Genomic DNA, 12,182 nt, shown 5'->3' with positions numbered 1-12,182 from the left:
ATAAACTTAAAAGGCAGGTCCCTTCCACACCTACCAGAATCTGAATACCTTGAGGCAGGGAGGGAAACAGCCCTGCATCTGCATTTTTAACAGCACATCAGAAAATACTGCTGAAAATGGGAAAACATGAGTTAACATCTGAAGGAAGTATTCAGTTTACCCCCTGCCATTTCCAGTTATCCCTAGGTATTTATCTAACATAAAGAGATCTTAAAAGGAATAATCTTTGAACGGACCTAAAAGTTACCTTCCTGTCTTCAGGCATCCCCTGGCCCCAACAAGCTGAGGCCATAACTCTGGACTGGGTCAGTTGCATTAGGATTATCTCCAGCCTCCCAATTTTAAGCCAGGGGAGGCTGAGATTCACTTGCATGTAGCTACATAGAACTGCTGGGCCGAAGATAAGACCTGAGTCCATCCAAACCTAAGTCCAGACCTTCCCACTGCATTACAGGTATTCACCTTCATTTTATCCATGGTGGACACAGAAAACTCTTACAAGGGCTTATCTCACACAAAGAGGAAACCCATGGAAACAGCCTCATGGTAAGAGGGACAGGGTTCCCTGGATCCATCAAAAAGTTACAGGCAAGATTTAGGATGAAGGTGTTCCACACCCCACATAGCAGACACAGCCTGCGAGACAGACAGGGGAGGGCAAAAAAATTAACAAACAGAAACCTCAATTAAATAGTTGGGAGACCAGGAGGGGGAGCTCTCACGCCTGCAAAAATATCAGAGCCCAAAGGCAAGCAGACTCCTCTTCTTTCCTGCCAAGGACTGAGCCAATGAAAAGCCATGGGGCTTCCTGGTGGCACAGTGGTTAAGAATCCGCCTGCCAACACAGGGGACACAGGTTCGAGCCCTGGTCCAGGAAGATCCCACATGCCGCGGAGCAACTAAGCCCGTGTGCCGCAACTACTGAACCTGTGCTCTAGAGCCCACGAGCCACAACTGAGCCCACGTGCTGCAACCACTGAAGCCCACGCGCCTAGAGCCCATGCTCCGCAACAAGGGAAGCCACCGCAATGAGAAGCCCGCACGCCGCAATGAAGAGTATCCCCCGCTCGCCGCAACTAGAGAAAGCCCGCGCACAGCAACAAAGACCCAACGCAGCCAAAAGAAATAAATTTATTCTTTAAAAAAGGAGAAAGAAAAGCCATGGACTCTGCTTACGACAACAGCCCTCGCAACTCTCTTTTCCCCTCTATAAGAGTTCTCCTTCCCCTGCCCTTTGGAGACGTACACATGGCTCGCCATGGCTGCAGACCCTGAATTGCAACTCTCTGCTGATCCCAAATAAACCCATATTTGCTGGAGAAATATCTGACAGTCTGTTTCAGATCAACAAAGGGAAGGGAGTCAACACATTGGGGGACCCCTGGAAGACTCAGAAAGGCAAATTATTCACGTGACACATCTGAATGGACACTAGTTGATACCTCTCAGGCTGAGCAGATGAGGACTATAGAGACGCCCAAAATCAAGAATATACTATAGGAAGGAAACTTAAATTTGTTACACTGTGCATTTCACTGTAAGGACTTAGCAGTAAATTTTAATACACCTTTAGGGTGTTCTTCATCTTCCACGGTGCTGCAGTTATTGTATAAAATTGCCAGAACTAATCAAACTAGACACCTAAGAAAGGGGAACAAACCAAAGTCGGAGAAAGAGCCCTGGGAAGCTCACCCAGCCTGCATCTGCAGCATTTGGAGAAAATGGTGCAAAGAACCCTAGTTTGGAATTATACATTTCTGTGCATTCATGATCAGTATTTACTGAGGGCCTGACAGGACCAACCTCCCTACACATCTCAGCACTCAGCCAGTTCACATCCCCCATCATGCCATCAGCTTCTCTGACAAGAGTCTCCAGAGTCTGTCTGGACACCAGGGGCAGTTTCCACCACAGCACTCCCTTTGCAAGGTGACAGTTCACCAGCTGAGACGTGGTCAGCGTCGGGGGAGCTACAATTTAACCACTCCCTGATGGGCCAAGTGCATCTGGCCAAAGACCCTACTCAACCCTCATCTCTGGAGACAGGTCCCACACTAACCCCCAAACTGCTGGCCTCTGGGACGAGGGTGGGAGAGAAGTACAGAGCACACCCCAGAGGCCTGCTGTGCAGGACAGCGGGAACATGACCAGGAAGAGTCTCAGCAGACTGGACACGGTTCATAATTTATGCCACTTATTTCCAATAATGGGGATGAGCAAGAATTATTCAATAAACCATGATAGGAAGATGGGCTGTTTCAGAAAAAATGGGGCCTATCTTATATCTAACACTAAGAGAAATTATAGCTGGCTTTATTGTTAGAAATGAAACAAGAAGTAACGTAAAATGCTTACAGAGATTTAGATGATGCTGGGATTTAGAAAAGGTATTACAAAAGCAACAGGAGAAACCAAAAAGAAAAGCTTGATATGCTTAATGATATATAATTTAAAACCTCTAAGCTAAATTAAGAGAAATGAAAATCTGGAAAATTATAAGCACTATTACAAGTTATTTCAAAAACATAAATACCTCATAGGAAAAAATCTATTAATACACAATTCAAAAAAATACAAATAAATGGTCAATAGACACCAAAAAAAGGTTCCATTTCTGCAAATCAAATAAATTCAAATTAAAACTGTTTGATATTGGGGGACTTCCCTGGCGGTCCAGTGGTTAACACTCCGCGCTTCCAATGCAGGGGGGGCCCGGGTTCCATCGCTGGTCCGGGAACTAAGATCCCCCCATGCCTCGTGGCGCAGCCAAAAAAAACAAAACAAACAAACAAAAAACGAGTTTGATATTATTTTTAACTTTAGGCCTAGAAAAATGTAATTCACGTACTCAAAGCTGACAATGAAATGAGCTCACAAACAGCTATTAAGAGGGCAAATTGGCCCAAACCTGATGGAAAACAATGTAGCCTTTCACTGGTTATTTTACTTCTGAGAATATAGAAAAAGGAAAGATGCACCAAAATACAAGGTCGTGGATATACATCACATCATAATTAGCAATATAACTGTGCTGGACAAAAGTGAAAGACTGCATAAACTGCAATTAAATACCATGTTTTAATACCATGCTTATTTAATGCCGTAAGTAAATGTTAACCATAGAAAATTAAGAAGGGTTCAGGATTCAAAACGATTTCCTTTTATAGAAAAGACGAATGTGGGCACGAGGTGTGCATAAAGATTTCTAGGGGAAAGACTAAGAAACGACCAAATATCAGCAAGTGTGCTTGGCTAACAGAAACACACCCTTATTCTTTTCGTCTTGCTCTATAGTTTTAAATTTCTTACAGAAATAGAAAAATATATATTCTTTCCTAAAATCCACAAAAATTATCAATAGCCATAGTGTATGACTCCTTAGATCCTACGTGCGCAGCCCGTGCTGTGGAAACACTAAACCCCAGATGAAATTTAAGAAGCACATACCCAATGAGAAGATGAAAACTTGACTTTTCTCTACAAGGTGGGCCTTCTCTCTGGGCGGAACTTCCTGGCTGGGCTCGTTTCAGCTTTCCCGTGACAGCCAAGTTGGGGACACAAGGTAATCACTAAGGTACCTCAGACTTTGAATACAGGATGGCAATCATGGTCAACAACTAACTTCGCAAAGTCTGGACCCCACTCCCCTTCTTTCTTATTTTGGCCGCGTGGCATACGGGATCTTAGTTCCTGGACCAGGGATCATACCCGTGCCCCTTGCAGTGGAAAAGTGGGGTCTTAACCACTGGACCGCCAGGGAAGTCCTGGACCCCTTTTTAAAAGTTAATACTGAAGTAACAATGCCAGTGGGAGAAGTGACTTAAAGCTGTAGCCAGCACCAACCTTCCGTCAGAATCACCTGGAGTGCTTACGCAAGAGGGAAGAGATATGGAACATATGTATAACTGATTCACTTTGTTATAAAGCACAAACTAACACACCATTGTAAAGCAATTATACTCCAATAAAGATGTTTAAAAAAAAGAATCACCTGGAGTGCTTGTTTTAAACCCCATCCCAAGAGTTTCTAATTTTACAGAACTGGCCTAGAATGAGTGCAGGGGAATTTGCATTTCTAACAAACGCCCAGGTGATGATGCTGAGAACCATACTTTGAGAACAGCCGCCCTTTAGCTTGGTTATAGAGATGTATCACACACCATGACCTCCAACAGCTGCTAAGAACTTCCCTTGAGAAACTCCTGCCGACAAGAACAAAGATGTGTTTGCAATCGCCTTCTCTGTGCGTTTACCAACGAGTATACAAACAGAAGCAGCTCAGAACTGCAGTTACATACACAGGGAACACAGGCTCAGAAGCCAGACTGCCTGGTTAACGGCCCCTCTCCACCACTTACTAGCTGTGTGATGGTAGACAACTTATTCAAACTCTCTGCTTCGGTGCCTTCAGCTGTAAAATAAGAGATAATAGGTCCTTGCCCTCCAGCAGGAAAACTGGAAATGGATGCCTACCAAAATCAATGAGAAGTCCTCACCTTCCCATTTCCATTCGCATACATTTTCAAAGTCCACCAACAGAATGGGCTTGGAGAGTTCCTCGCCCTGCCTGAGGTTACTGTAACCACACCCATGCTTCTTCTTCTAGGACCCTCTTGCTCCTGAAAGGCCACCAAATGGCCAAGAGACGTAGCTACACAAACTGAAAACACCACCACCAAAACAAGCATAGGAGCTCCCATCCCCGGGGGATCCCCTAGGCTGTCCCATTAAAAACAGGAAATAGAATATATGGGAAAGATGAATGGGTTAGGGTCCTGAAACAAAAGATCTAACAATCAAGCAAGTGTGACTAAAGCCCAAAGGTTGAAGTTAGTAGTCCCAGCTACTAGATGGAAAACTTCAGTTAAGAGCTCCTCTCTGAACCATTTTTCATTGGTGTTTCCTCTCAACTCAAGGACTCTTCAGTGGTTTCAAGACCATGGGACTCCTGGGCAGACCACCTGCACCAAGACCACAGAACACTTCTCTGAAGGCTAGAGAGCTGGGTAAGACCCCACAGACTTCAGGGACCCCACGCCCAGAGTGGTCCTCAAAGGTGAAAGTGGAAAGATTCCCAACAGGGAAAGGGCTGATCAAATACACACTCCAGTCGTGGCTGTGAGTCCCAGGCAAAAGCAAAACGTGTTCTCGAATAGTGTCCCCGTTCATTAAATACAAATTAAGAGTGTTTTTTAATCCACTAGAAATTTGCCCTAACTACGTACCAGGACACTGAGAGACGCACACGGAGAGAGGGAGGGAGGGAGACAGGGTCACAGACACAGAGGGAGCCCGGAGGAGTTGGAACGCTGCCGTCATATAAGACGTAAGGAATATGGTGAAAGGTGGGGACATTATTGGAAGACGGCGACTGGTCCAGGGCACTAGTCACATAAAGGAAGCTGTTCATAAGCTGCTTGCTTACGAAAAAAGGAAACAAGGGTGCAGTTCAGAGGTGGAGTCGGGGGCTGGGGAGGGTGCAGTCCCTCCTCCCGCTGGCGGCCAGTTCCCAGCGGGCAGCCTAGGGTCTCAGCCTCCCCGCCTCCTGCTCCCGCCGCTCCCGGGAACTGGAAGCCGGCGCGGCGGCGAGCGGAAAGGCAGGGACACCCGGTGCCGCCGCCGCCAGGTCCCAATCGCCGGCCCTGTCCTCCGCCGCCGCGCGCAGGCGGGTACCAGGCGGCTAGTGCGGGGCGGCCCCGCCAGCAGCAAGAAGCCCAGCGGCCTGGGCGCCGGCGGAAACCGCTTGCTCGCCGCAGCCCTCTGCCCCTGAAAGGCGCCAGGCGCCGGCCCGCGGCGGCAAGGGGTGTCACGGCTCAGGCGGGGCGCTCACCAGAACAACACGCGGGAGCAGAGGTTCGCGTCCTGCAGCGGGTTGGGCTTCACCTCCGGGTACACCGGCAGCATCTTGCGGGCCAGGACGGGCGCTGGCCGGGGTGGCGCTGCTCCGGCGTGGGCGTCGCTCCCGCTGCTCCTGGAGGCGTCGGCTGGGATGCTGGACCTCAGGCTGCCGCGCGGATCCGCGCTCCGGGAGCCAGAGAACCACTCGCTTCCGGGAGCGGAGCGCTTGTGGCCCTCCGGGTCCCCGCCTCCCAGGCCGCACCGCCTCCCGGGGCCGCCTGGAGGAAGCCGGCAATGCGCTGATGCCGGATCCCTGGGAGCCTAGAGCTACAGGCCTCGTGCGGGGGCGGCGGCACAAAAGGTTGGCCGCGCGGACGCAGTAGGGAGCCTGGCGAAGGTGTGAGGCAAGGTCGCCGGCGCCTTTGGATAGAGGCGGGTAGGCCGAGCGCAGGGAACACCGGGCTCCGCGCCTAGGCGGCCACGTGCTGACACCTGGCTGCAAACTCTGCCGTAGTTCTTGCTGCCAGCCCAGGCACCCACCCAGACGGTGGAGAGGGGAGGCGCCATATCTGCCCGCCCCTGCTGCTCAGAAACGCCCCCTCGGCAGCCGCTTTCCAAACGCCAGGAGAAAGCGGGCAGAAGGCGTTAGCAGTCTGCCCTCTGGGCCCCCTGCCCTCATCCTGACCAAACTGGAGTCCTGGGGGAAGGTCTCCTACCTGCGGCCGAGCATTTGACCACGGACAACAGCAGGGTTTAGCACAGATTATGTTCGTAGAGCTGCAAGAGCTAGAGAAAAGTAACACAGGGTTAGAACTCAAATGATTTTGGAAGATGACTGCATGTTGCCACTGGGGACAGGCTTTTAGCATCTCACATTGCTGCACTGTGCGAGGGACCTCTGTGAGCTTTTTGCTGCCCTCTTAGATGAGGAAAGGGGAATATGGGGGAGAGAGACTGCCTTATGATTTCTTTCGTCATGTGCTCAGATCCTAGTGGAAGAACAGTGACATATGTTTACAAAACACGGTTTTTCAAATTTCTGGGGACCGGATCTCACTTTTAACTCTAACAATGCCCTATTTAAGAAGGCATTATTATCCCTATTTCACAGATGAAAAAGATGAGGCTTAAGGACAGAACTTGACCAAGGTCTTAAAATCAATAAATGATGAATTCTGATTTGGACTCAAGAGAGAGTCCAGCATGGTCTGGTGGATGGACAGTGTGTGTGGAAAGTACCTAGAATGCACCTTGAGTGAATGAATGACTGTAGGGCTGAATGAACAAAATCTTGGGCTCCCACTCATAAGTGTTTAGTTATTTGTGTGGCCATCTTACCAGCTCAGCAGTTTCTCATCCCTTCTACCCTAAATGAGGGAAGATCAAAGTTCTTGGTGCTTATAACAAGATCACTTTGATAATTTCCCATGTACCTTGGCTAAAATGGTGTTATTAATAATGGCTTTTAACACAACGTTGTAAATCAACTATACTTCAATTTTAAAAAAAACAACGGCTTTTATAGCGTCAGTTAATGCAAGATGAATAAATCTGTAACTAAGCACAACCCTGTGGGGCGCAAAAACCTGTCTTTGTCCCCTCCTTTCTTATTTGCAGGATAAATACTTCAGCCTCCTAGACCTCCCTGTTGCAAAGAGCAGATTCAAATAGTTGCTAATAGTGGAAGTAAGAGACTGAAGAAACAAAGGAGGAACAATCAAGAAACTATAGTGCAGTGATTAAAGCAGGATCCTGGTTCCTCCTCAAGGAATATACATAAAAATATCTTTGAGTTCTTCTGCTGGAAATAAAGCCCCCGCCCAGGTGGAGGACGGTAACTTCAGGCTGAGCACAGGATTCCTGGAATGCCCTGTTACCTCACAGCAACCAATCTGAAGAAATTCACACACCCTGCAGCCCTCACCCCAAATTTTGCCTATAAAAATGTCTTCCCAAAACCATCTGGGAGTTTGCAATTTCTGAGCATGAACCAACCATCTCTGCCCATGAGTCAATTTTTTCAGTTTCCATTAAAAAACCATCTCTGTATTGTAATGGCACTTGTCGATCCATTTGGGTGTTTTATTGCATTTTCCTGCATTGTTTAAAATAAATACATGGAAGATGGAGAGAACAGTATGCTAATTCAATAAAGCAATTAATGCAAATATGGAGAGAGTATGAAGTAGACCAAAGGAGGCACCTCTTCAGTCTGGTTTGGATGCATATTGGAAGTAAGCTCGTTGATTTTATGTTCAATTTTGAAGGAAGGGAAAGGAATTTTTTTGAATCTGTGAAATGCCTATAGCAGCTTTATTCATAATTGCCAAAATTTGGAAGTAACCAAGACATCCTTCAGTAGGTGAATGGATAAACTGACCCATCCAGACAATGGAATATTATTCAGCACAAAAAAGAAATGAGCTACCAAACCATGAAACGACATGGAGGAAGCTTAATGCTTACTACTAAGTGAAAGAAGCCAGCCTGAAAAGGCTGCATACGGTATAATGCTAACTATATGACAAAACGCAAAACTATGGAGTCAATAAAAAGATCAGTGGCTGCCAGAGGGTGGAGGTGGGAGTGAGGGATGAACTGGTGGAGCACAGAGGATTTTTGGACAATGGAAATACTCTGTATGATACCATAATGATGGAAATGTCATTATATATTTTTCCAAAACCATAGAATGCACAACACCAAGAGTGAACTCTAATGTAAACTATGGACTTTGGGTGACTAGGATGTGTAAATGTGGATTTATCAATTGTAGCAAATGTATCACTCTGGTGGAGGAATGTTGGTAGTGGGGAGGCTATGGAGTGCGGGGACAGGGCAGATATGAGAAATCTCTGTACTTGCCCCTCAAAAAAAAAGAGAGAAAGAAGGGAAGGAAGGTAGGAAGGAGGAAAGAAAAGGGAAAAAAAATCTATGAAACACTGGTAAGACACTGATGAAGACTATTTATCCAAAAGGTGAAATGTTATAATAGTGGAAATAGATTTTTTTTTGTTATAGATTCGATTCTGTATTAATAAAATATCCCCATTGATCCCTTAGAGAATTTCAGTCTTATATTGCATCTGATAGAGATACAGCTTTCTTCAACTCAAGAAAATTAGAAGGGTAGACTTAGCTTTTCTCCTGTCAATTTTTAGAAATAATGTATAAACACTACTAAAGTTATCATAATAATCTCCTTTCCGTCCCTTGCAAATTACCATCATCGGGTCCATTTTTTTCTTCATTAAAAAAGATTTTATTATATATTAAACTAAGAGAAATAGAATTTGAGGTAAGAAATAGATTTATAAAATTAATTTGTATTGCATATTGTTTAATCTCTTTTAGATACTCATAGATATATAACATTCAGGGGTTAAAAAGCTGAAGCACTCTTCCTGAACATTAAAAACTTTAGAATTTCTTTTTGGTTTTCTGAAAAGACTTCCCTTCATTCCTTTTATTTATTTTTTTAATATTTAGGTATTTATTTTGGCTGTGCCGGGTCTTAGTTGCAGCAACAGGATCTTTGTTGCTGCATGCATGTGGGATCTAGTTCCCTGACCAGGGATTGAACCCAGGCCCCCTGCATCGGGAGCTCAGAGTCCTAGGGAAGTCCCCCCCTTCATTCCTTTTAGATATGAACTCTCAGGGAAGCTGTAGGTATAGAAGTAGCAAATTGCATCTAAATGACATGTAAGTTTCATACCCTCACAGAGCTTACAATTTAGCAATTTCCATCCTCAGAGACACACCTTTGAGTGAAGGCTTTTATTGTAACGTAAATAATGGAAATAAATTCCATTATGTTTCAATATTAAAACAAAAAATGTTGACTTTTTTGATGGGCATTTTTCTAAAATGTATTGCTGATGGCCCTCCATTCTCAGAGTGGGCAGAACACAATGACAAATGTTATTAATTATTTAGTATCATTACTGTAAGGCCAACTGGCCCGAGGCAGGGGAACACAATCAGATTCACAGGTTGCATCAGACCGAAATTCTCCGGACCACCCAGTTCCAGAAACTGCCCTGGAGACATTCCGGACCACCCAGTTCCAGGAACTGACCTGGGGACTTTGAACCCAGCCCAGCCTTCCCTCCTTTCCAGGGGCGGGACTAACGTTCCCCGGGGATACCCGAAAAGACCACCAAATAAGGAATACCCTGCACCCTCCCAGATTCACCACGCCCCTTTCCCTTCTTCCCCTATAAAATCTTGCCCAACCCTCGCCAGGGTGCGACTTCTCTGGCCCCCTTTCTCTCGGACCAGTGAACCTCGCCCGGGAGCGCTCCCTAATAAAGCTCACTTGAAGCTTTCCTCTGTTTCGTGGTGCCGTTTGTTAAGATCCGACCTTACAATTACCAGCATGTGGTATTGTGTCATTAGGTGGAATACTCTTGGGCCTAATGAAACATAGGTATAGGGGTTTACTGATTTATGTATATATATTGAATAACAACAAAAAAAAAGTTTAAACTTTAAAAAATTCACGTCTATTTTTTCTACATTTTTATTTCTTCTCTTCCTTTTTTTTAATACTATTTTACTTTTAAATGCCTTTTTTTTTTTTTGGCTGCGTTAGGTCTTCATTGCTGTGCATGGGCTTTCTCTAGCTGTGACAAGTGGGGGCTACTCTTCATTGCGGTGCGCGGGCTTCTCACCGCAGTGGCTTCTCTTGTTGTGGAGCACAGGCTCTAGGCGCGCAGGCTTCATTTGTTGTTGGCACATGGGTTCAGTAGTTGTGGCTCACAGGCTCTAGAACGCTGGCTCAGTAGTTGTGAGGCACGGACGGGCTTAGTTGCTCCGTGGCATGTGGGATCTTCCAAGACCAGGGCTCGAACCCATGTCTACTGCATTGGCAGCCAGATTCTTTAACCACTGTGCCACCAGGGAAGCCCCCAGCCTTAAATGCTTTTAAACCGGCTTGTAAAGTAATATTGAATAGGCTTCAAAGTAAGGATCTGAGGCTCTCTGCTAGGAATAATGAGTTTGTACATATAATTTTGGCAACTTATGCCTCTTGGCCTCAGTTGTCTTCTGTGAAACTGAACTTGCCTAAAGAATGACAGCTGGAGAAGCGAATGTTATCACAAGGCGATTTGGTTTGCTAATGGTTTATAAGTGTCTCTAAATGGTTAGTAAATTTTCCCTCTTTTAATGTGAAGTATTTTAAGAATGCTAAAAGTATCGCCAAATTTTATTTTTTAAATGTGTATATAACCCCGATTATATAAAATACTGATTTTCCTATATTTACTTAGAATTTTCCTTAAAGAACTAAGATGTATGGAAGCAAACAAAGGGAAAGAGAGAGAGAGGGAGAAGCCAAAGGAGATAGAAGTGGGAGAAAATGTGGTCACAGAAGTGCAGGAAAAGCTGGAACCTATGCTTGTGAGAGGCTAGTAAGTTGAAGACTGAAGAGTAACAACCGGATTTGGCAAAGTGGAGGGTTTCGGTGACTTCGGAAAAGCAGTATTTTAAAGAGAGACAGAAACACTATAAAGCTGTGTTGAGCACAGAACAGTGTGTGAAGGTGTGGAGACAGTGGCTGTGCACAACTCCTCTGAGAAATTTTGCTGTGAGGAGGAGCAGAAAATGGAAAAAGAAATAACTGCAGGAGTACAACCCTTGAAGGCACTCCTCCACGCTGTAGACTGTTCTACAGCCAGTGTTTAATAACATGGACGAGTCAATGATGTCAGTGCCTGCCCATAAGCCCTGGCCCCTCACATTTCACACCAGCCTGGCTTCCTGCAACTCTGCCTGAGGGCTTTGTCTGCCACCACAGTCAGCTCTGCTCAAGTACAAGGCAGGCCCAGAGCACCAGGGAATTTAATGTCTCTGCTCTCCTCCCCCAGCAGCCTTCAGTCAACAGACAGACAGGAGTATAAATACCCCAACTCACTCACTCCTCAAAGAAGTTAACCATGAGGCTTGTGTTCCACACTGTCTCCTAAAGTTACCCAGCAGGATTATGCTCCAGTAGCCCATCCCGGGAAAATGCTTGATAATATAACCTTTGCTGCCTTCATTCCCTTTCTTGTCTCACTTACCCCCTCCATTACCAGCGTTTCCTGGGACCACTACCAAAATAATCTACTGCATTCAAATTCTTGTCCTAGAGTTTAGTTTCAGAGGACCAAACTAATACAACAGAAAGTATTCATATAATGACATGAAACCATTATACCAATTTTGCACAAGAATGCGTGAAACAAGAAACACTGGAAGAAAATATTCCAAATGAAAATATTCCAAATAATTGTTTATTTCTGTATTGTCACATTATGGGTAATTAAAAACCAAGGAAAACCTTATTTTTCCTGAGGGAA

General features: G+C 45.5%; 1 protein-coding gene across 1 annotated transcript in view; it reads right to left on the bottom strand.

Annotated features, from left to right (window-relative positions):
- Positions 1 to 6,561, bottom strand: part of ABCC4 (ATP binding cassette subfamily C member 4 (PEL blood group)) — a 217,450-nt gene extending 210,889 nt beyond the window's left edge. Inside the window, exon 1 of the mRNA XM_022576930.3 lies at positions 5,831 to 6,561. Coding sequence (XP_022432638.1) covers positions 5,831 to 5,904 — 74 coding nt within the window. The 5' untranslated portion in view covers positions 5,905 to 6,561. The remainder of the gene's footprint in view (positions 1 to 5,830) is intronic.
- Between the last annotated feature and the right edge of the window lie 5,621 nt (positions 6,562 to 12,182).

This window comes from Delphinapterus leucas, chromosome 18, assembly GCF_059928025.1.
Source record: "Delphinapterus leucas isolate spDelLeu-1000000601 "Yukka" chromosome 18, BTC_Dleu_Yukka2, whole genome shotgun sequence".
Lineage (NCBI taxonomy): Eukaryota > Metazoa > Chordata > Mammalia > Artiodactyla > Monodontidae > Delphinapterus > Delphinapterus leucas.
The sequence above is the reverse complement of the archived record's forward strand: the minus strand, read 5'-3'. Positions and strand labels throughout refer to the sequence as shown.